This window comes from Trichechus manatus, unplaced genomic scaffold, assembly GCF_000243295.1.
Source record: "Trichechus manatus latirostris isolate Lorelei unplaced genomic scaffold, TriManLat1.0 scaffold00026, whole genome shotgun sequence".
NCBI classification, from domain to species: Eukaryota; Metazoa; Chordata; class Mammalia; order Sirenia; family Trichechidae; genus Trichechus; species Trichechus manatus.
In genome coordinates this window covers 8080162-8104776 of record NW_004443962.1, presented here as the reverse complement: position 1 = coordinate 8104776, position 24615 = coordinate 8080162, and the positions used below count along the sequence as shown (strand labels likewise).

Sequence of the window (24615 nt, the reverse complement as noted above, 5' to 3'; positions counted from 1 at the left end):
TTTTTATTTCAGTCAAGAAGACGTTCTACACCTCATCCCCTTGGTTACTGAAAATAGCAGCTAGAGGGAGTTGGCTGCCAAAAGAACAAACCGTTCTTTTCTCTGTCTCCCACAGATATTTCAGGATCCGGGACTTGAAATTATGAAACTTACAGTAAAAATAAACATGAAAAGATACTGAAATTATTACCCTATAACACCAGAAAAAATTTTTTTCCCACTCTACCATATTGTCCTTATATAAAACACTGTCTTTACCTCCAGAAGTGAGTTTTCTTTAGCATGAACAGACTTTCCTTGTACTCCCCTGACTGTATGCTGCCAGTATGTTGGTGGCGGCGGTAGTAATGAACTTCTGATGGTGTAAGTCAGAGTAATGGGGAAGTCTCCCAAAGGGGGTTTATTTTTTAGGTGCCCGTATATCGAGATTGGTGGGCTCCTTTTGGTTTGATCCCCATAGAAGTACACCACTCTTTGCTGACTTCTTTGCTGGGCTGTTGAGGCCGATCCCCATTGTTGATTGGGTCAGCATCTCAGACAAGGTGAAAGCATCAGAACCACAGCTGTATTGGGCCATAAATTACAGGATGAAGAGCAGGGAAAGGATTTGGACAGAACTAAGAAGCTGCAGTACAGGTAGTCACTGACTTATAACGCATTTGAGTTACGTCAGACCACACACGACCGTCATTTTTTTTTTTTTTTTTGGTACATCTTAGTAACATGTATGGTGGTGTAATGGTTAAGTGCTCCGGCTGCTAACCAAAAGGTTGGCAGTTCGAATCTACCAGGTGCTCCTTGGGAATTCTATGGAACAATTCTACCCTGTCCTATAGGGTCTTCAGGAGTGGGAAATGACTCAGTGGCAGTGGGTTTGGAAACCTTGGTGGTGTAGTGGTTAAGAGCTACAGCTGCTAACCAGAAGGTCAGCAGTTTGAATCTACCAGGCGCTCCTTTGAAACCCTGTAGGGCAGCACTACTCTGTCCTATAGGGTTGCTATGAGTCGGAATTGACTTGATGGCAATAAGTTTTATGGTTTACATGTTGCAGTGTGTAATTTGCTGATGTTATTATTCTCAAGCCAACCCCAAAGACAAGAAAAGATCAGATTTATAAAGATACTGATATTAAAAGACAATAATAATGAAAACTTAAAAAAAAAAAAAAAAGAGATTCGACTTACATCAGAACTGGACTTACATCAGAACTGACTTATGACGTAGTCATTGGAACATAACCCCGTCATAAGTTGGGGACTACCTGTACTCTCTGGTTTTTAATTGTTTACCTTTTTTTTAATCAGGAATTGAATTAATCTGTGAGAAAGACATTGATCTAGCAGCCCAGGTGCAAGAGCTACTGGAATTTCTCCATGAGAAGCAGCATGAATTGGAGCTCAATGCAGAGCAGACCCATAAGCGGCTAGAGCAGTGCCTCCAACTGCGACACCTCCAGGCGGAGGTCAAACAGGTGAGCCTGGCCCTTCCACCTTCAGCCTGGGCTTCACAGCCTGCCGAGCCGAGCATGGGGTTGTGTCTGGTATGGTGTGAAGCATGCAGAGCCACAGGTACATCGCTTTAAATAAGCAGAACTTAAAAAACAGATAGGTTAAAGACTTGGTTGTATTAGTTTCTGAAAGCTAACACTGTTATTACAAATAGACGCAATGGTACAGTGGCTCAAACTACAAAGACATTATTTCTCTCTCTCATAACAATCTTTAAGAAGTGCATTCCAGACTTTTCCAAAGTTGTCCTCAGTCACTGAATCTATCCTCTTCCTTTCTGTCTTTAATCCTGGCACACTGTCCACAAGAAATAGCAAGTCCTTCCTCAATAAACAACTCAGGCTTTATCTTCAGGTTTGATTCATTTGGGACACCTGTGTGTCTAGTAAAGTGCCTGACACGTAGTTGATAGTCAATAAGCAGTAGCAATTACCATCGTTATTTTCAATGTGTGTGTGGATCTTATAAGACTTTCTTTCCATATTAAAGTTGATTTAAAAAAAGAAAAAAGCATTCTTATTTGTGTAAGACATTATACTAGGCATTTTGTCAAAGGTCATACCTAGATCTTTGAGCATTCAGCCACTAGGAACAGACACACGATGACCAATGGCACATTTTAAAAATATTATGAACAGATTAAGTGATAATTACCATCAACACAATGAGTAGGGGTTTCGCATTTAGAAAAGTGAGGTCGAAGAAGTAAAAATATATAGTTCCATTGAATGAGTGCTATGTGCCTTTTACACACATCTCGATCAATCCTCACAACCACTCTCTGACACAGATGTTCCCGTTTTACAGATGAGGCCACTGTAGCTTAAAGAGGCTATCAGAAAACAGTTACACTGAGGAAGGAACACAGCACCACTGTCCACAGGTTCAGGAGGCTTTCCCAGCAGGGCAGACTCCATATCACTTCAGGGGTTACTCATCTCTGCTCCACGCTTTCCCATCAAACCCATCCCCCTGCTTCCTCTAGGCCAAACCTCACCTAAAATATTCTAAGCAGAGAAGCCTCTTCCTCTTTTAAGCCATTTTCTCTGAGGTACAGTGTGGCTGCTAGAGCCTTTGGGTTTGATTTCAGTTTAGCACAGAGAACAAAAATATCATTTTTTAAATTTAACTACTGCTTGGTCCTGTGTATTCGGGGGAGCTCTGGTGGCACAATGATTAAGAGTTCGGCTGTTAACCAGAAGGCTGGCAGTTCAAATCCACCAGCTGCTCCTTGGAAACCCTATGGGGCAGTTCTACTCTGTCCTGTAGGTTCTCTATGAGTCAGAATTGACTAGATGGCAACAGGTTTGGTTTGGTTTTTGTATATTCAGGGTATTCCTTGCGAATGCCTATGTCTATTTGTTGTATTGTTATTTATCATAATGGGAAAAATTATCCTCTCCCACTCCTTTCCTCTTCCAACCAGTGCTTAGCCAAAGCCCACACACGCTGTGCCAAAAATCTGTATTCAATGAAATCACTGAGCCCCAAGCAGAGCCAGATCACAGTGCTGCCACACAGGTTGTTTTAGCACTGGGATCACACCTGAATCTCCGGAGAGAAATGTTATTCACTAGAACATGGTGGAAATCCTAGCAGGCCCAGAGCAATAATAATAGTCAGAAAAAATAGACTTTCTTTTCATATAAGAAGTGCTTTCTCATTTATGATGTCATTTTAAGAGTAAAACGGGTCCATAGGGAAAAGTAGTGTTATGTTTATTTTACAAATGAAGAAAGTAAGGCACTATAAGGATTAATGCTCCCCAGGGCCTCTTGACTAATAAGCTGAAGCTTGAGCCTAGGCCTCCTAAATCCAAAGCCCTACAAGTTGCCTCTACTGGGCCCCACTCCCACCCTGGGATTTCCGGAGAAATAGGAAGAAGACCCCCAGCAGAGCAGTCTGGGATTTTCCTGACCTCAGCTGCACCATGGCCTAGGCTTGACGGAGAGTGGCACCTATCTGATAGGCCAACTGGGGTTCCATAGGTCATCCGAGTTCTCCTCTGCTGTTCCTACTTGGTTATTTCTGCCAGGGATGGTAGCAGGAATGATAATCTGAACAAAACAGATAACAGGAACATCATTCCTATGTGACTTAAAATATATAGTTTTGCTTTTGTTCCTGGTTATGTACTGCATTTTAGTGCAAATAACACACGCCTTCTGCGTTTGTTTGCCAGCCTTGCCCTCCCCGCATGAGGCACCCTCATAAGTGCTGCCATGCAAATCCTCTTCCACATGTTGCTGTAAAAAAAATTAGTACAGCATGGGCAGCAAACAAACACAGAAGGCACGTGTTATTTGCGTAAAAATACAGTATTTAGCTCCAGCATCACTAGTAGAGTCATCTCTCAAATTATGTTTTTCTTGGCTGATATTAAAAGGAAATGAATTTTTAATCTCTAAGTACACATTCTTTTTTGGGGGTGGGGGAGGATAGGTAAGCTGTCAAACGGAGAAGTAGAAAATTTATATCTGAATAATCCAAGGTTGACTAATATCTATCTTTATTACCCTTCAGTATTTCATGAGTTGGAGGACAATAAAATAACTCTTCTGTGTAGGTGGGAAAATTCCTTCTCCCCACCATGGTAAGAATGATACAGTGGAATTGTAGTTCAAAACTGTATGGGATTGTTTGAGTCAGACTCTTTAGGAAACCAGTGAAGGCCTTTGCAAAGGGCAGCAGGCCTTTGAGATACCTAGGGACTGCTGCTTGGTCAGCCACCATGCCTCATTAGACAGACTTGTTTTCTTTGTCGTTGTTGGCCTCTCTCTTTGGGGAGTCATCTGATCCAGTTTCAGAGAAGGGATTTCTCTTTGATGGAAACTGGTGGAGCAGGAAATATTGATTTGGAAGCTGTTGACACTTCAAAAGAGGTAGTTAATTTAGATGTCAGTATTGATCAGTGAGGCTAAATTTAGACACCAGCTTGAGAGTTTCTTTTTAGAATATACTCTCAAAACAAAAAGAAAAAACAAAGACAACTTAATTGAAATGCCATTAATGGGGACAGAAAGGGAAAGGACAATAATGTGATTATTATACAGCACTGTCTTTTGCGCTTATAGATTAAAGGTTTAGATTTGACCGTGTAGCCACCATAACCTTAAATGAAGTTACACCACACTTATATTAAACTGAAGCTTTGAAGAGTGAGAAAGCCACAGAAATTTTTAACTATCCAGAATAATGAAATTGATTACTGTGTCTGATTTTCTAAGGGATTTCATAGGATTTTGTGTCAAAGATAATGGCCCAAACACCTCTGGAAAAATGGTAGACCTTGAAGGGAAATTGCTCTCCTGATTATAGTCTGTGGTTCAGGACCCTAGACCACACAGATATCCCTTTCTTCTAGAAAAATTATTCTCTAGACCCCACAGAATGCTCTGATTGCTTTCCAGGAAAATTACTACCATGGTAAAGATGACCTCAAATCTAACTCAGAAACATTGGAAAAACCTACTTAATGGGCAAAAAATTAAGTAAATTCCCATACGTATTTATACAGAGCAGTGCATTTAGCAAAAAATAGGCCAAAATGAATTTATAAGATGTTGGGGCTGTAAGCTATCTCAACCATAACCCACTGCTGTTGAGTCGATTCCAACTCATAGCAACCCTATCGGAGAGAGTAGAACTGCCCCATAGGGTTTCAGAAGCAGACTGCCACATCTTTCTCCTGTGGAGCAGCTGGTGGGTTTGAACTGCCAGCCTTTCAGTTAGCAGCCAGGTGCTTAACCACTGCACCACCAGGCCTCTAAGCTGTGGGAAAGAAATCATACTTATTTGTCTACTAAAGACATTGGCTTAATTTGCCCCTTTGGAACAAATGCTGGCCAAAATTTGCATATAATGGACATTCAAAACAAAGGAGAAAATATCATACTCTGTCAAGAATACTGTGTTAAGTTCTATTCATTGTACATAAAAGTTAGAAAGGAGTTGGAGTAAATCTGAAAGGCTATCAAAGGGACAAGTACCATCTTTTTGTTTCAAAATGGATGTAATTAAGAGGACATATGGTCACAGTTTATAAAACCATAAAGGATGAGCATGTACAATCTCATAAATCGTGGAGCTCTAGAACTAAGGGAAGCTGGAAATATGACATGCTCCCTGCTACCATCTTAGGTGATGATTTTTCTTGTGGCTAGAGTTTCTGAAACAACTCCGCTTTATGATAAGTCTTCTGCAACAGCAGGCCTTCGAGGAAATTGCCTTGAGTGCAACCTAGTAGCTTTATTGTAGGTATGACCTAGCGTACACAACCATATACAGGTGGCTTCCCCAGCCTACATGGTTACAGGGTCTGGCTTGCCCAGCTTAGATGGCGTTGTCATTTGTGGGCACCCGTGTCCAGTTACCCAGATCGTCTTCTCCTGAGCTTCCATGGCCAAAGGAAGCTATAGATCTCAATCATCCATTCCCCTTTTCAGCTCAGACTGAGCTGAATTTCTAGCCTAGCTCCTAAATTCCAAAGGGACAGTACTCTATCAGTCCTTCATTTCTCCAAAACTAACCTTTTCTGGTATCCTGTGATACCAGAAGGGGTGCTCTTTGAATTTGAAAGAAGGGTGAAATGTTAGAGTTAGAAGTGACCTTTAAAGATCATCTAACCTATTAGGTAAACTGTTGTCTAAGATAATCAACATTTTATGATTTGCAAAATACTTTCGTGTTATTTTATTTTATTTGTATCCTTAAACAAGGAAAATACTCCCATTTTAAAGATGAGAAAACTGAGCCTTTGAGATTTTAAGTGATGTTTCTAAGGTCACACAGCTCAAGATTAGTAGAACCAACATTTTCTCATTTTTATTACAATATTTCCTCTATTACACTGCACATATTTGGATGCTCACAGAAGAATAAATAACCAGTTTTATGAACCAGAAAAATAAAGGACCCCAGTCAAAGTAAATTATACCAACAAGAGTTATCATTGGTTAGAGTACAAAGAATGATGATAACAAAAAGCATACCTGCATCATATCAGGTTACCAATAAGCTCATACAAATACAGTAATAAAAATGTCATCTTGTAATTCTTTCTCCTCTCTTTGGGAGGGGTATAAATAAAGAGCACAGCTTTGCTCCAAAACTAAAAATCACTCACCACTGCCAACATCCTCATCCTCATCATCATCATCAGGCTTTATATTTTACAGTATATTGCATCAATCCTGTAATACAGAAATGGAAGGGACTATTATCCTTATTTTACAGATGAAAAAAAAAGACAAGAACACCCTGAGGTTCAGAAGAGTTAAGTGATTTTACCAGTTAAGTACCAAGGCCAGTTGTTCTGACTTCATGTTTTGTTCTTTTTCTGCACTATCTCAGTCCTGATCCCTGGACTGACTCATCCATAGAGATCAGTCCTACCCCTGGATATAAGCCATGGATATCAATTACCATGCATTTTTCATCTTCCTAAAATCACACTGTCCCACTTTAGAGTCCTGGAATGCCCTGATAAACAGCTTGATTTAATGAGGAAAGTGGGGACTGAGCACATGGTATTTCCAAATGGAAAAGCTGGTAAAATGGGGATCTCCACCATCTTAGTTACAACTGGTGTTTCTAGTTGGCTGAAAATAGAAAACATTCCAGCAAGAATCAGGAAGCCCAAGGGAGTCAATTGTCCCACAGGCATCGATTTGTGATGCACACGGAGAAAATGTTTCTCTGACACCCTCTAATGAATCTCTGAACCAAGAAAAATGTAGTTAATCATGACAGAAGGACTTACATCATTCAAAAATAAACACTGTGAGCTCCATTTTCCAAAGAGATGAAGAGTTTGGGCATGTAATCTGCGTATGTGTGTACCCAAACTTACAGGCAGCTTTTCCAAATCATTAGCACCGTTAGCCAGCCATCTACAGCACACCAGTGGCATCAGGAATTTCACACATACACTCTGAGCTGTTATTTCTTGCAACTAATTTCTTTACAGATTGGCAGCTTCTCCACAATCTGCCAGACTGGCCATGAATTAACATCTCAATCCAAATAGCCTGGCTTCAGTGGGATTTATGCCCCGATGTTATCCATGCACAATATGACATCAGTCGTTTTCTGCCCAGGGAGGAAATTTGAGAGACGCCTTTGAGGGTTATGGAGTAGGAGAGAGGGCTTGGTGTTTTCTAATTGGGCAACATGAAGAAGTAGAGAGGGGAATAAAATCTGAAGGCAAGTCTGAAGCAGATTGTAGTGTCTTCTCCTTTGCTTGGAGATAACAGATGGTATTTACTGATCTTGAAATTTCAGAAGAATTTTTATTTCCTCTTCAAGCAAACTCTCAGATTCACTAATAAAATCTGGTCATTTTCTGGTGATCAGACACAAGGTAGATTTTCAGAGCCTGAATCTTCCAGTTTAATTACCTGCAATGACTCTATTAGCTGATGATTACCCCATCTCAATTTACTGTCTAGCCAGTGTCAGTAATTTCTCCTTCTATTCTAAGATTCCCTGGCTGGGTTTCCATTCCCCTGTACTCATTAAGGTCACCTAGATATTGCATTCAGCCTAGTCATAGTTTCTAAATAATTTAAGTCAATAGTAACTCACTCTCCTGTCTGGAGCAAGGGAGAATGAAGAAAACCAAAGACACAAGGGAAAGATTAGTCCAAAGGACTAATGGACCACAACTACCACAGCCTCCACCAGACTGAGTCCAGCACAATTAGATGGTGCCTGGTTACCACCACTGACTGCTGTGACAGGGATCACAATAGAGGGTCTCAGAGCTGGATAAAAATGTAAAACAAAATTCTAACTCACAAAAATAGACGAGACTTTCTGGTCTGACAGATACTGGAGAAACCTCCAGAGTATGGCCCCTGACACCCTTTTAATTCAGTACTGAAGTCACTCCTGAGGTTTACCCTTCAGCCAAAGATTAGACAGGCCCATAAAACAAAACAGGACTAAATGAGCACATCAAGCCAGGAGCAAGGACGAGAAGACAGGAGGGAACAAGAAAGCTGGACGAATGGAAATGGGGAACCCAAGGCTGAGAAGGGGAGAGTGTTGATGCGTCAAAGGGTTGGCAACCAATGTCACAAAGCAATGTGTGTGTTAATGGTTTAATGAGAACCGAATTTGCTCTGTAAACCTTCATCTAAAGCACAATAAAAATAATAACTCAATCTCCCTTTTTCTGATGATCCAGTGTGTGGATTATTCGTGCTATCTTGTTTATTTTCTTTCTCCTTCCTCCTTCCTTTGAGCTGTTTACCTACCGAAAGTTAAATCTGTCTGCTCTTGGTTATTCTTCAAGGCATAGGAGGTTGGACTCACTATTCAGCTGTAGTTGGATATTTTCCATAGACAGTTGTTCACACTCTCAAAAATGTTACTCCACATCCGTCATACAAGGTACTGTGCTAGGCACTGTGAGAGATTAAAATATGACTCATACATTATCTCGGGAGCCCTGGTGGCATAGTGGTTAAGAGCTCGGCTGCTAACCAAAAGTTCAGCAGTTCAAATCCACCAGCTGCTCCTTCAAAACCCTATGGGGCAGTTCTACTCTGTCCTGTAGGGTTGCTATGAGTTGGAACTGACTCAACAGCGCCTAACAACAACAAAAATATATTGCCCCAGGCTTTCAGTAGTTTACATTCTAAGGGTAGACGTGAAACTTAGAGAAAAACGACTGAACAAAGCAACCTGTGGTGAGTGCCTCAAAGGTGGTATATACAAAATGGTATGGGTGTTTTAGATGAGGAAGAAAGCATTTCTAAGTGGAGCGCTTAGTCATAGAAGATGTAAGATGATGATATTTGAACTAGGCCTTTAAAAAAAGAAAAGAATGCCAATAAACAGAATTTATTTATTTATACTATCCTGTGTTCCAGAAAGAACTTCAGCACCTTACATACAATACAGTCAGATAAAGAGATGTTTGACTTAAGTGGGTGAGGAAATTGGAACAGAGTGGTGATGAGGGTAGGAAAGCGACTCTGAAGCTGGGAATGAGGTTGGTACACAGAATAAATACCTTATGATGCAGGGTGCCAGGCACAATCGGGCAGGTGACCATTCTAATTATCCAGACTGTCTCTGTCTTCTCTCCAGCTGCGGACAAAAGGCAGTGAACTCTCAGACCAAAGTACCCATCAGAGAAGGCAGCAGCTCTAGGGAAGCTGTGGAAGGCTATTCACCTGTGTGCTTGTCCTAACTCCCCAGGTCCTGGGATGGATCCGCAATGGGGAGTCAATGCTCAGCGCCAGCCTGGTCAATGCCAGCTCTTTGTCTGAAGCAGAGCAACTGCAGCGGGAGCACGAGCAGTTCCAGCTGGCCATCGAGGTAACACCCAAATCTGGCTGCACTCTCTTCCCCCTTTCTGCTCTGTACCTCCAGTGGGATGATACCGTGAAATGTGGGTGCTCCATCAGGTAGTGAAGCTCTCACCCTTTTTAGTTAGATGTGCCAGGCAGCCTCCCTATTACTAGGAATTGACGGAGAAGCAAATCACCTCAAGGAGGCCTAGTTTTAGAAGACAAGTATTCACATCACAAATCATAAACGTGAATATTCTCCTCTACGTTATCCATGGGTACCTTTAACCTACAAGGCTCCTGATACATTGAATGAGTTTTGACAGACAATGGACTGTGTACGGTGTGAGAAATATAAAGCTAAAAGGTTAGAAGCCACTTCCAGTTGAAGATCATTCAGAACTGAGGCTGGACAAGTGTAAAAATCATTCGTAAATTAGGATTTCATTTTCAAACATGTGGTTTACGTGTCGCGTTTAGATAGTATTCTCAGACTCTGCCTTTAAACAGTGACAATTAGAATTGGAGCAGGTTGCACCAGATAGTTTGCCTCACTGAAAATAGTTGTTCAGTAATGGTGGTAGAAGTAATCTTGAAAGAAAAAGTTACTAACAGAAGTAGCTCATTAACTGGTACTTTTCTTAAAGCCTATTTTAACATAAAACTCCACTTAAACAATAATCTAATACAAATATTTTCTTCCTTTATATAATATCTTTAATTATCCTTTCCACTAGAACATTCTCCTTCCCAAAGAGACTTGAGCTGATTACTTTGGAATGGTTTGGGAAAAAGGCTGGAAAGTGGGACGTGGGAGCTATATTCAAAATAAGTTCAGTTCCAGTGGGAAAAGAGATGAAGAGTGAGAAATTCAGAGACACTCATTACTTGTGGTTCAGTAAAACTCAACCCACTTCTGAGTATGTAAGAAGTGTCAAGGTGTTACAGTAAGAAATGATTGCTAATGAGAATTTTCCACAACAATGATGGGGAAATAATGAAATTTCAACAGACTGTGCCTACAAGTTTGTCCTTAAATACAGTAATCCAACTGATTAATAGCCATCTTTAAACCAGTATTGATTGAATTCAGCCATTTAATTTTGCAGAAACCATCTTGTATGTGATGTTAAGATGAATGACGTGTTTCTATAAGATGCTTGATATCTTCTGAGGAACCATTGCTAGTATTAGCAGTCCTACCTGGGATCTGAGATTTAAAATAGATGCGCATGTCTCTAAGTAGAGTTGCTTTATTATCATCAGCTGTCTCTATTGCAGTTTACCGATGTGCACAAATCTGGCAGTATTAGGGTCTATTCGCTGGGTAAGTCAGGATCAGAACTACAGTCACGAATCAGGCACACAGTGGTCAAGGTCCCAAAGAGAGGCATACGCAGCAATGAAGAGAATGAAGGGTGGACAATCAGATTAGAGACGTGGCAAGAAGCACTAAGGGAGGCAGGGCAGGGAGAAGACGGCTCTTGGCCATATCTCCTCTTTATTCACCTTGAAGGTGAAAGTTTACCCATTCTGTCAAGGTAGTTAGATTTATATTCTCTTAATGAAATGTTGGGCAAGTAAAATCAAGTGACATGACACGCTTGAGCATCTCAATATGCTGGTGGGAAATTATGGGTAAATGCATTAGCTGTTGTTGTGTGCCATCGAGTCTATCCCAACTCATAGTGAGCCTATAGAACAGAGTAGAACTTCCCCATAGGATTTCCTAGGCTATAATCTTTAAGGGAAGGAGCCCTGGTGGTGCAGTTGTAAAGTACTCGGCTGCTAGCCAAAAGGTCGGCCGTTCGAACCCACCAAACACTCTGCAGGAGAAAGATGCAGCAGTCTGCTTCCATAAAGACTACAGCCTTGGAAACTCTACAGGATAGTTCTGCTCTGTCCTACAGGGTCACTATGAGTTGGAATCAACTCAATGACAATGAGTTTAATCTTTATGGAGGAAGATTGCCGGATCTTTTCTCCTGTTGAGTGGCTAGTGGGTTCGAACCCCTGGCCTTTCAGTTAACAGCCTAACACTTAAGCATTGTACCACCAGAGCTCCTTAAGCATTAGCAGTGCTATTGAAATGACTAAATTCCACATGACTGCATACACAGCATGTATTAACTTGTGCTAGGTGCTGTTCCATCTGACAAAATAGAGACTCACTAAGCATATACATCTGTTAGTCAGTTCTGGATTTCTGTATGGATACAAAGGGATCAAATCTTTTGGAATTAATTTTGAGATTAGGCCCTTCTACTGTCTATGGTCTCAAGAGGACATGGCAGAGCAATTGAATTTCTGGAAGGTATTGGGAATAGAAGATAGGGTCTACTAGAATAATGAAGAGAACGGAACCAGAATTTCAACATAAGCTCTTTCTCCAGGTGGCCTTGTGCTTCTCTCTAAATGTGTCAGTTTAGACCAGGTTCTACATCAGAGGGAAAATAGGCCAGGGAGCCCTGAAACGGAGTATAAATAGTCTAATTTGGCTTAGTCCATTTTGATAGTGTTACTTGAGGACTTTACAATGATTTTTGACGGGGAACAACATAATTTGACTTATTGGCCCCTAGAAAGAATCCTAGGCTCCTGAAGGGAAAATAAAATAGCTATAGGTAGAATGGCCATATCATTTATTTTTCACACTGAGATACTTCTAAGAGTGAAGGAGGGAATTAGACATACACTGGGCCTGGAGCATGGGAAAACCGGATGACTGCTCACCCTAGTTTGAGTGACTCATCAAGTTGAAGGTTTTCGTCTCCCCAAGGAAAGTCAGACATCTTACCTGAAATAGCCTTGGCTTCAGGAAACTCCCCCAGAGCCATTTAGAATGGAGAAGGATGCATTACACCCAGAAGAAGCATGGTTTTATGAAGCAAACCTAGACTATTATTTAGTAATATTCACGATATCGTGACTGGTATGTCTTCAGGACTGTGAACCTCATAGAAACAGGCTCAATTTTATAATCCATTTTTATTTGAATTTTTCTTACCCATTTTAAACATAGTCATTGTGTCAGAAAAAAGTAGTTAAAACTGGATAATAAATTCAGTTGATTTGGTTCAATTTTCTTCTGTGTACTCCTTCTAAATATTAATATTTTTCATAATCCATGTCTTAAGGATATGGTACTCAGTAGAACTGGATAATGGGGAGTAGAAATAAATGCAAAATGATGACTTAAGCTTAGCAAAGCAGATTATGACATATGGCTAACACTTTATCCTTTGGGAATTAAGGCGGGGAGGCATTTCTAGGACTATTAGATGATAATGGCATTAGGAATTAGAAAGAGGATTTATTACTCAGGTGGTGAGAATGGGATTGGTTTACATAGCCTAAATGATAGGAAAATTAAAGCTACTCCTGCACACTCAGAGGAAAAGGCATAGTAACAGGTGTATGGTGAGCCCTGGTGGTGCAGTGGGTAAGCGTTGGGCTGCTCACCAAAAGGTCCACAGTTCTAATCCACCAGCCTCTCCTTGGAAACCCTGTGGGGCAGTTCTGCTCGGTCCTATGGGGTAGTTATGAGTCAGGTTTGGTTTTTGGTTTGGTGATAGTGATACGCTGGTTTCACATATTGAGGAGAGGCCAAATAATTATCATAATCACCTCTGTTTATTTGGTGAACCCTTACAATGAATGAGATACTGTAGATACTGTTCTGATTACTAGAGATAAAATGATGTGGTTTGATATAGTGGAAAGAACATAGGTTTGGGAATAGGTCAGACCTGAGTCTTATTCCTGTTTCCAACACTTCCTTGGTTGTGCATTTTTTAACAAGTCACTAAACTAGCCTGAGGCTCAGTTTTTAAATCAATCAAATGGAAGTAATAATATCCTCCTTTTAGTTATGTTGTGAGAACTAGGAAAAATATGCATGAGCACAGTGCCCAGCACAGAGTGGACCCTTGGGTAAATTATGCCTGTTAAAATTATTTTTATAGCAGTCCCTGCCTTGAGAGTTTCACAGTCTAAGGAAGAAGAATCAGCCAAGCGTTAGATAAGTGACGTGGGAGTTCAGAAGAGGGTAGTCTTCAATGAGTCTCAGGTTGTTGGAAAAGACCTCGTTGAAGGAGGGTGAACTTGAGATGAATCTCAAAGGAAGGCAGGAGTATACGTAGATGGGGAGGGCCTAAAAGACACCCATGAAAACAGGAAGAATGAATGGAACAAAAACAAGAAAGTACATGGTATGCTTTCAAAGGGTTTTTGTAAGGAAATAGTATATAATAATGTTGGGAGAAGTAGTTGGGACCACATTGTGGAGAACTTTTAATGACAGCCTCCCATGTTTGGACTTAATTTCAAAGCAATGTGGAAAACCCTAAAGGCTTTTGAATTGAGAGAAGAGGATGATGTTTATGGCATAAAGTTAGAGCTTTAAAGCTGCAAGGGAGTTTCTTGTTAGTTGCCATCAAGTTGATTCTGACTCTTGGCGACCTCGTGTGCAGAGTAAGAACTGCTCCACAGGGTTTTCAAGGCTCTAACCTTTTGGAAGCAGATCTCCAGACCTGTCTTTCAAGGTGACACTGGGTGGATTTGAACCTCCAACCTTTCCGCTAGTAGTCGAATGCTTTAACTGTGCCACGTAGGGACTCCTGGGAAGGAAGTTAGAAATCACTTAATCAAGCATTTCCTGTTACAGAGAATTAAACTCATCTGTCAGAAATGCAAAAGATGGATTTGATGAATTAGGAATGGAAGGCAAGGAGACAAATCTAGATATGAAATGGTGAGGCTGGACTGTGATGTTAAGGTGTCTGGGAGAAGGAGGGCATCATCAATAGAAATGAAGACTACAGTGGGGAAAGTGTTTTAGAGAGGAATAGACAGGGTCATGTAACACAGCTAACACTAATTGCAGGTTCAGGAGAGGGATGGGAAGCCAGGAGGCAGTTGATCGACTGGGAGAAATCAGAGTGTGTAGACTACAGTCTGCAATGAGGAGGAAGGGCAAATGTGTTGACATAGGAAGTGCTGAACAGATTAGCTCTTGGGATTGCCCCTGCACTGCTGCCCAAGAAGAAGGGCAGAAATTGATTCTGGGGCAAATCACTGGGCTTCTAGGTCATTCCCCTTCACCATCAACTAAGCTATACTTTCCTAAAAGTGGAAAGGCCAAATTAGTACTACACCATAGAAGGGGTCCCTGGGTGGCACAAACGATTTGTGCTTGACTATTAACCTAAAGGTTGGTAGTTCGAACCCACCCAGTGGCACTGTGGAAGAAAGGCCTGGTGATCTAATTACATAAAGATTACAGCCAAAATCCCTATGGAGCGGTTCTGCTCTGTAACACATTGGGTCTCCATGAGTTGGAAATGACTTGACAGCAATGAATTTGGTTTCATTTATGGGGTTGAAGTGATCCCAACATTTGAGGATGGAATGATAATAGCTCTTTCAGTTCAGTTGAGCTCTAATATTCTCACATGGATTATCCATGTCAGTTATTTTATTTTAGTTAATTTTAATCCCATTTGTTTATCTCCCTGCTGACACAGTCCTCCAGTCAGGCCTCCTCACCTCTTGCACTTAATGTGAACTCAGGGACTGCAAACCACATTAACTTCAATCAGGAAGCATTAAGACACCAAACTTTCTACCAAAACATTATGTGCATATATATATATATATAGGTATAAAATATTACATATATATAATATTGTACCCTAAAGGGAAATGTAAATGATGTGGGGGTTATATGTGGAGCTGAATTATCTACAGTACTGCTCTGTCCCTTGGTGGGGTAACTAATGAATGATGTAAGATGGGACTCTTCAGCTTTATTAACCTACCAAATTAATTTCTTCTACTGGAATCATTTTCAACTGATTATTAATGTTGAAAATGATTGCCTTGTTGACTAAGATTTTTATTACACAGAGATTTTTCTTTTTATGTGCTATGTTTATTTGATCTCTAAAATGGGACTGCAGCAATAACCTCCTTTGATGAACAATTTCGTGATTAGATTTGAAAAGAAATTCAACTAACTTGTGAACCAGTCAGGGAACAGATTTATACACACAGCTGCTGTTTCTCTTCCCCAGAAATCGAACTCTCCTTAAAACTCAGAGTGATCCAAGTAGAGGAGAAAGGAGGAGGGGCAGGAGTTAGGGTTCTGAGAGATTAGTTAATGAAATTGTATGGTATTCTTTTTACAAATATACTTTAAAAAGCAATAATGTATTAATCTTCATGACAGAAATGCTTGAATCAGTCATTTACAGCTCTTTAACTTTTCTGCATCTTTCCACTCACGCCTCACTCCACCCCCTCCCATACCACGCCTGGGTCGTTCCCACGGACCTCTCTCCTCCCCTCGTGCCCAGTCCCTCTTTCATGCCACTTCCTTGCAGAAGACGCACCAGAGCGCCCTGCAGGTACAGCAGAAAGCTGAGGCCCTGCTCCAGGCTGGCCACTATGACGCCGACGCCATCCGGGAATGTGCCGAGAAGGTGGCCCTGCATTGGCAGCAGCTCATGCTGAAGATGGAAGACCGGCTAAAACTGGTCAACGCCTCTGTGGCCTTTTACAAAACTTCTGAGCAGGTGAGGGAAAAGGTTATGGGATGTGTGGGGCCAAGGCTGACCAAGGGCCATTTCCTGACTCATACTGAAAATCCCCAGCAAGAAGCCAGGCCTCTCGGTACTAACCTCTAAGAGTAGGAGAATGGTGTGTGGACCACCATGTTGGTTTCTTTGTAATCCTTTCCATTACAGCAGTGGACCATGTGGGTCCCCCCCTCCCCTTATAAAATAAATTTCTGAAACTTATAAAATCTTTACTGAGGTGTTGAAGTAGAAATTAGGCATATCCTGGATGTTAAATTTGAGCAGTGTATCAGTCAGCTATTACAACAATGCTGCTGTGTAACAAACCACCCCCAAAACTCAATAGTACAAAACAGTAAGCATTCAGTTTCCTCAAGTACCTGATGTTCAGCTGACTAGGTTGAGCCTGGCAGATCTAGGCTTCAACCTGCAGACTGGGTCCAGATCTGCTCCCATGGCTTTCATCCTCCTTGAACAGCAGTTACGTGAAGCGTAAGCGCAAGAGCCCAAAACCTACTGTACTCAAAACCTCCATTCTCTAACATCCCATTGCCAAAGAAGGTCACGTGTCCAAACTAGCATCAGTGAGGCAGGGGACGATATGCCTTCTATGAAGGCTGGAAGAAGGAGAGTGAATATTTGCTTGAAACACATACAGCTGTTTCACTCATGGGGTCCCAGTCGAATGGAGGAGACACAGCTCTGTCTTTTGAGAATGAGGAGCCTACCTGGAAAGATGATGCAGCTGTGGGAGAAAAGGCAGGAGATGCAGATAGCAGAGCCATAAAGATGCAGATCCATTGCCACTACATCTGTACAGCAATTTGCACAAGGATTTGTATAAGAGGGTTTTTAAAATGATTTGGGTGCTATTAGGGAGCTCTTCCCATGGAATAGAGGTGTAAAGCAGCAGTCATTTTATTCAGCATAAAATAGTTTTCTCATCTGAATTGCTCCCTGTTAGAGATATATCAGAGAAACATTCTCTTCTGGGTGATTTATAGGGACCACGGGAAAGTCTAGCCTCAGCAAATGTAAATGGCCCTGCAGCTAGTGGTACAGGCTCCGCACCTTCTCCCAGCCCGCTTTCTGTTGTTTCAGGGAGATGATGCCACAGAAGTGGGAGTAGTAGCCTAAGATGCTAAAGGCTCCCCAAATTCATCTGTATATTCAGCACAATTCCAATCAAACCCCCGCAAACTTTTTTAGAAATTGATTACTTGATTCTAAAATTTATATGGAAATGCAAAGAACTTAGAATAACCAAACGATCTTGAAAAGTAAGAACAAAGTTGGAGGAGTTACATAAACTGATTTTTAAGACTTATGCTAAAGCTACAGTAATCAAGACAGAATCGTGTTGGTGTAAGAATAGACACGTATCAATGGAACAGACTAGAGTCCAGAAGTAGACCTGCACACGTGCAGTCAATTGATTTTTCACAAAGCAATTCAATGGGAAAAGGAATTTGTCTTTTCAACAAATGGTGCTGGACAACTGAATATCCACATGGGGAAAAAATGAGGCTTAGTCCTTATGTAATATCATACCCAAATTTTAATTTGAGATGGTTCAAGATGCTGAAGGGGACAGAGCACTGGATTAAGGGTCAGGAAGTTTGACCCTGAACTGACTTTGCCCAAGGTCATTACCTTTCTAGATTTTTATTTCCTCACTTGTTAAATTTAATGATTTATACTTGATAATCTTTTGACTTCTTCTACCTCCCATGTTTATTGGTTCCAAGTCCAATGCTATGATGGGATAGGTCTCAAGTTCTCTTTTTTTTCCTATAGTTTTGCCTGTCTATACTCTGTCTTATCTCAAGACATGAGCCTATCTGCAGTTTCTCTTGAATAAAGAGAGGTGCATGGTGCTAGAGATAAGGCTAGTGAAGTCAGCTGGAGTTTGGGGATGGGCCCTCTCTTACATGGGAAGCATGTCTGCGCTGAGTGTGTTCTGCCTGGGGCATGGTTCAGACCACCAACAGTTGGTTCATCATTCAATGAACATCCTTCCCAAAGCCATGGCCTTCATAAAAAGGGATGACCTTCCCAGACTGAAGCGGCCCAGGATAGAGTTATAGCTACTCTCCCCTGCTACCATATCCAAGCAAGTAATTAAAATCCATTTGAAGACAGATATAGGAATATGGATTTACGTTTCATGCATCCTCCCCTAGGTATCAGTGCCCTGATCCTAGGCATCAGTGCCCTGATCCTAGGCTGTCCTGGGTCTCAAAGTATGGCACCCAACATAACTTCTTCCCCTGCAAGTTTTCTTTAAAATGCTTCTGCTATCTTGTGAGGTCACTTAGAAGGTCACTTAACATGGTCTCTCAGCATTTTTAGAACTGAGAAACTACTTCACTCTCTTTTAGGTTAACCCAAATTTGTTATCCCTCTGAAAGAAATTTACATTTTGTGATAGAAGGCCTAGAAATGTCATTGCCTTATAGTAGGACTTTGAGACATTTTTGCTGGAGTATTTTTCCCCAGGGAAGGGGAAAGTGACATTCATTTATGGCCCATAAATCACACCGCATAGGCAACTTCCTCCTTTACCTCTGCTTGAGGCTACTTACTGTGGTGCAAGTACCCATGGTTGGGCAAGCCAGATGTCTTCTCCAAACCTCATTATCCTGTTCTACCTAATTCACGGGGTTATTGTGACGTTACAACAGTATTATGTACACACACACACATATGTATAAACACTTTGAAACCCAAAAAATATCAGTTTCCCTTCTTTTTTTTCTCTATATACTATCCCTAGGTGATGTCATCAACCCCATTGCTTCAGCCTTTAGCCATGAACCATAGAAAATGATTCCAGAATCCATATCTCCAATCATAATATCTCTTGAGCTCCAGGCACATGACTTCCACTGCCTCCTGGACTTCTCTTAGATGTCCCAGGGACACTGCATGTGCTCAATCTGCAAACTGAACTTGGAATGAAAGATCTCACCTGTGCAGGGCTCTCTCTCGGCTGAAGGTCCTCAGAAAATACTTCTTACTAATTAATTTACTGAGTCTTTTCCTCCACGATTCATAAGGTGTGTAGTGTCCTGGAGAGCTTAGAGCAAGAATACCGGAGAGATGAGGACTGGTGTGGTGGACGAGATAAACTGGGGCCAGCAGCAGAGATCGACCACGTCATTCCACTCATCAGCAAACATTTGGAACAAAAGGAGGCCTTTCTTAAGGTCAGAGCACATTGTCAGCCAAGGTCTTCGACTCCAGCATCTTGTTCATCCATTCACCTTCTCTCTCTTCCCTCTTTTCTCTCTCTTCGCTTATCACCTTTTCTTCTATTAGGAGTTTTCTCTGCTTGACCACCTATCTGTGTGTTGTTTTTGTTTAATGGCCTCCCCCTGCCCCTCTCCCATCTATCTAGCACGCACCTGCATTCAATCAGAGCTCTTACTAATAAGATAAAGGAAACCCTGGTGGCATCGTGGTTAAGTGCTATGGCTGCTAACCAAAAGACAGGAGTTCAAATCCACCAGGCTCTCCTTGGAAACTCTATGGGGCAGTTCTACTCTGTCCTATAGGGTTGCTATGAGTCGGAATCGACTCGACAACAATGAGTTTGGTTTTTTTAATAAGATACAAGAAGCCCTGGTGACACAATGGTTAAGTGCTCAGCTGCTAACTGAAAGGTCGGCGGTTTGAACCCACCAGCCATTCCGTGGGAGAAAAGACGTGACAGTCTGCTCCCGTGAAGATTTCAACCTAGGAAACCCTATGGGGCAGTTCTACTCTGTCCAGTAGAGTACTGTGAGTTGGAATCAACTCAACAGCTCACAACAACTAACAAGATTAAATAGCAGTTGTTGTATACAAGGACTTAAAATTATTTAAAAGTCTTTTCTATTCCAAAACAAAATTTAAAACAGGTTTAAGTAGAGCATATTAAGGAGTTTAAGTAAAGTTATAAAGATATTTGTTCATAAAATTTTAAAAAATTGTTTCTTTTGAAGAAGAAAACCTTCTTGGTCAGATGTTTTCCTCGTGTGCATAAAGCCACAGGTGGTGGGAAGACTCCCTGTTGCTTTGGGAGTTGGATGCCTGGTGAACAGAACGTAGAGTTCTGTTTGTATGCATTAGATGATCCATTTTAGATTCCCTAGCTTTCGACCACTGTCTAGCTGTTAAGTTCACGAACCTCAGAGTTGATAGACCCACCAGCAGCCTTTTCCCTACTTTTCTCAGAGTTCCCAGAAGCCATTGCCGCTACTATGACATTTAAAATAAACTGTGGTATCATGTGCTAAGTGTAAGAAGTTTCTAAAATTTGAAGATTTTGTCTAGAGGTAATTTAGTTCTGGAAACTGTAGATTCAGATTAGTGGACAAGCATTTATTAGTTTTACAGGCAGAGTAAAACAATGCTTTTCAGAGAAATTCAGAAAATATACGGTCTTGAGAAAAACCAGAAATACTGTCAGTAGGTCTAGATTCTAGACCTGACTCACTTCACAACTCCTGCCTTTTCTGGGCCTCAGTCTCCCCCATCCGAACAAGAAGAGTTTTACCTGCCCACTGTGCCACTCACAGCTAATGTGATTCTTAAAGTAGGTATTATAATGGCTCTTGATCCTATATGTGGATCATTAATTCCCAGCAACAGGATGTTTATTCACGCTATTGAGGTGGGAGTGGATTTAATGGACAAATAGGTTTGAAAAATGTTGGTAATTTCTGTTGAATTTGGAATATATGGTTAGTAGATTTGTTTACTAAGTTTACTTTCTCAAGTCTAAATTAAAGTAAAGTTGAAGTGAGTTTATGTTCCCTGTGCTTATACCAGTGGTCATAAAAGAGGCCTTCTGAGGGCAGAGGAAAACCAGCCTGAGAATGAATGTTAGTAATACCTAATTAACATGTAGATAGTCAATGGATGACTGACTACTTCTTTTTATCTGAGATGGGAAAGCAGGACCCCCAGGGAGTAGTTCTTTTCTTGAGAAAGGATGGCTTAGAGGGTGAGCCCTCTAAATTGGAATTGGAGTGTCCATGAACCAGAAGACCTCCAGAGCTCCAGATCCTCCTAACAGTCAAGTCCTCAAGCGTCCTAGAAAGGTGGAAGGAGGGCACCGCTGTCCAGTGTCTTGGATTCCATACATATACTGGGAGTGGGGCCTCACACCCTTGTCTCTTTTAGGCCTGCACCCTGGCACGGCGGAACGCTGAGGTGTTTCTCAAGTACATCCATAGGAACAACGTCAGCATGCCCAGTGTTGCCAGCCACACCCGGGGACCTGAGCAGCAAGTAAAAGGTCAGCGGGAGACCTGCCAGGTCACTGGTCACTACAGCAGCATGGACCAGAAGCCCTACCCCTCCCTAAAACAGTCTGTACCTAGTCTTCATGCATTCTCAAATTTCCTGTTCCTTCTCCTTAGAGAAGAGCAAGTTTGGTGTAGGGTGGAGGGGGCAGTGGTGATTCGTGATCAATCTTTTAATACCCATCAAGATTTAGAATGGAAAAATGAGGATAAAGTTTCCCCCAAAGCTTTTTCATTTATCTGAGAGTCTAGAGCAGTGCTGTCTAATAGAATTTTCTGAGATAATGAAAATGTTCTATATTTACACTGTGCAGTACTATTGGACATACAGGGCTATTGTGCACTTGAAATGTGGTTAGTGGAAGTGAGAAACTAAATTTTATTTAATAGTAATTAATGTAAATGTTAGGAAGAAAGACCTGGCAATCTACTTCCGAAAATCAGCCAATGAAAATCCTGTGGAACACAACAGTCCAAGCCACAACAACCATGGGGATGGTGCAGGACCGTGCAGTGCCTCGTTCTGTTGTGCAAGGGGTCTCCAGGAGTTGGGGGTCAACTCAATGGCAGCTAACAACAATAACAATTTCAGTGCAAACAATCATATTGAACAGCCCATGACGACGATATCTTATGGCCTGGGAACAAGACGTGGACTGGGAATCATGAAATAAAGTTCTAATCCTGGCCGTGTCACTTATTGCTTCCTTTCTGATAAATTCTCTGTTTCCAGTTTTTGTTCCCTGGACTTGTGATGCCTGGATTAGTCCTTTGGAGAGGCTTTGAAGGTCACAGTTATAAGGCAGCTGGGCCATGGGGCTGAAGTGGTTGGTTGGGCTTGTTCAGAGACCTTGCTGTGACCTGCACTGTCTCCTCTGCCCTTCAGCCATCTTGAGTGAGCTCTTGCAGAGGGAGAATCGTGTCCTGCACTTCTGGACCTTGAAGAAGCGGCGGTTAGACCAGTGTCAGCAGTACGTGGTATTTGAGCGCAGTGCTAAGCAGGTATGTCCAAAGCTTTCCCTGGATTTGCCTCAGTTCTGGGAGTGTACGGAGGCCCAGATGACCAAGGCTTGGGACAGTCCCAAAGAGAACCACAGAAGCAGGCAGACGGGAGGTGGGAGTTGAGGATGCAGAGAAGAAAGAGAAAAGGTTGTCATTTATCATGTATTCAGCTTTTACGCCAAGCACTCTGTTCAGAGTTTGCTACCAGGAGTTGTGAGAAGATGCTAGTGGCAATTGTCCCTAACTTATGGATGATGCTGTGCCTGGCCTAGAAAAGTCCCCAGTCTAATGGAGGAGACAGTCTTTGCTGCTGGGATGTTAGACATCTAACAGGGGAGGACTCATTCATAAAAACAGTTTCAGAGCTGACCAATCAAATTGTGTCAGCACTTCCTGGATCCATCATGCTATCCCAAACCACAGGCCTTCATTGTCACATGGCGTGTTTTCCTGCTGACAGCTGGCTTTTGAGGGACTGAGTGTGTCGTTTCCTCCCCCAGGCATTGGACTGGATCCAAGAAACAGGTGAATATTACCTCTCAACACATACCTCCACCGGAGAGACCACAGAAGAGGCTCAGGAAATGCTGAAAGAATATGGGGAATTCAGGGTGCCCGCCAAGGTAGGAGCATCTCGAAGCTCTTCCCAAACCCACCCAGCACTCCCCATTCTGTCCAGTTTATATTAGAGAACACTCAACTTAGAACTGCACCGCCCTACTTCCCCAGCTTTATCTTCAGACATTCTTATATGTAAAATCGATTCTCCAGCGGAATGGATGTACTTCTTACCTCTGAGAGATAATACATCATGCACTTCCTTGCCTCTTTACCTCTCTCTACCATTCCTCTGCCTCGAATATTCTTCCCTTCCTTCTAGTTTATGCCTCTTTCCACTTCAGTGCCTTTTCTTCCTCTGTGATGCTGCCTGAATGCCAGGAAATTGTCTGTCCCGTCCCTGCCCTACAGCTTGTGTTTTCTGTATAACATTTAAGGCCCCTGGCAGGGACAGTACTGTTCTCCAGTTATCTGCGCACTGTGTCATCTCGTATACAAGCCAGCAAGATCCTGAAGGACAAGAACTGTGCTTTATTAATCCTTTTTCCCCAGGCTGCCTGACTATATCTTATATATAGAAGGGAGGCAACAAACATTTGTGAACATAAGGGAAAAAAAGGAAGTTTGGGTAGAATTCAACACCTACTCCCAAATCTATATTTAAAATGATTCCTCTACTTTAGCTCTCTATGCTTTCTCTCATTCTCAACTTAACTGTTTCTGTTAATGGGTTATCATTCTCCCGTCTATCAGATTCCAAACCTCGGGTTATTTGTTATAAAAATAGCTGAGGAGCTTCTCATGAAAAACAACAGCCCCCTCTGCTACCCCAGTCCTACTTCTCAGAAGCAAATCTCATTTAACCAGCCATCTCTGCTTTTAATCTTTTTCCCCCATACCAAAATTTATACATACATTGTTATATGACTCTAATTTCTCTCCCCATACTGTGACAGCACACTCCTCCTTTCCACCCTTCATTCCCCATGTCCATTCAACCAGCTCCTAACCCTCTCTGCCTTATCATCTCACCTCCAGATGGAAATTTCCCATTTAGTCTCTTGTATCTACTTGAGCTGAGAGGCACACTCCTCATGAGTATCACTTTATGTCCCAGTCCAATCCCTGTCTGAAGAGCTGGCCTCAGAATTTGTTTTAGTTCTGGGCTGATCAAGAATCCAGGGGCCATGCTTTCCAGAGTTCCTCCAGTCTCAGTCAGACCATGAAGTCTGGTCTTCTGACTAGAATTTGAGTTCTGCACCCCACCTTTCTCCTGCTCCATCAGGAACTCTCTGTTGTGTTCCCTGTCAGGGCTGTCATTGGTGGTAGCCAGGCACCATCTAGTTCTTCTGGTCTCAGGCTGATGAAGTCTCTGGTT

At 41.9% G+C, this 24615-nt stretch overlaps 1 protein-coding gene across 1 annotated transcript in view; it reads left to right on the top strand.

Annotated features, from left to right (window-relative positions):
• The window catches only part of KALRN (kalirin RhoGEF kinase), a 789193-nt gene that overhangs the window by 484417 nt on the left and 280161 nt on the right, over positions 1 to 24615 (top strand). The window contains exons 15-21 of the mRNA XM_023728788.1: positions 1305 to 1471; positions 9717 to 9836; positions 16192 to 16383; positions 19446 to 19595; positions 21556 to 21670; positions 22564 to 22679; positions 23180 to 23302. Of these exons, the coding sequence (XP_023584556.1) occupies positions 1305 to 1471; positions 9717 to 9836; positions 16192 to 16383; positions 19446 to 19595; positions 21556 to 21670; positions 22564 to 22679; positions 23180 to 23302 (983 nt within the window). The remainder of the gene's footprint in view (positions 1 to 1304; positions 1472 to 9716; positions 9837 to 16191; positions 16384 to 19445; positions 19596 to 21555; positions 21671 to 22563; positions 22680 to 23179; positions 23303 to 24615) is intronic.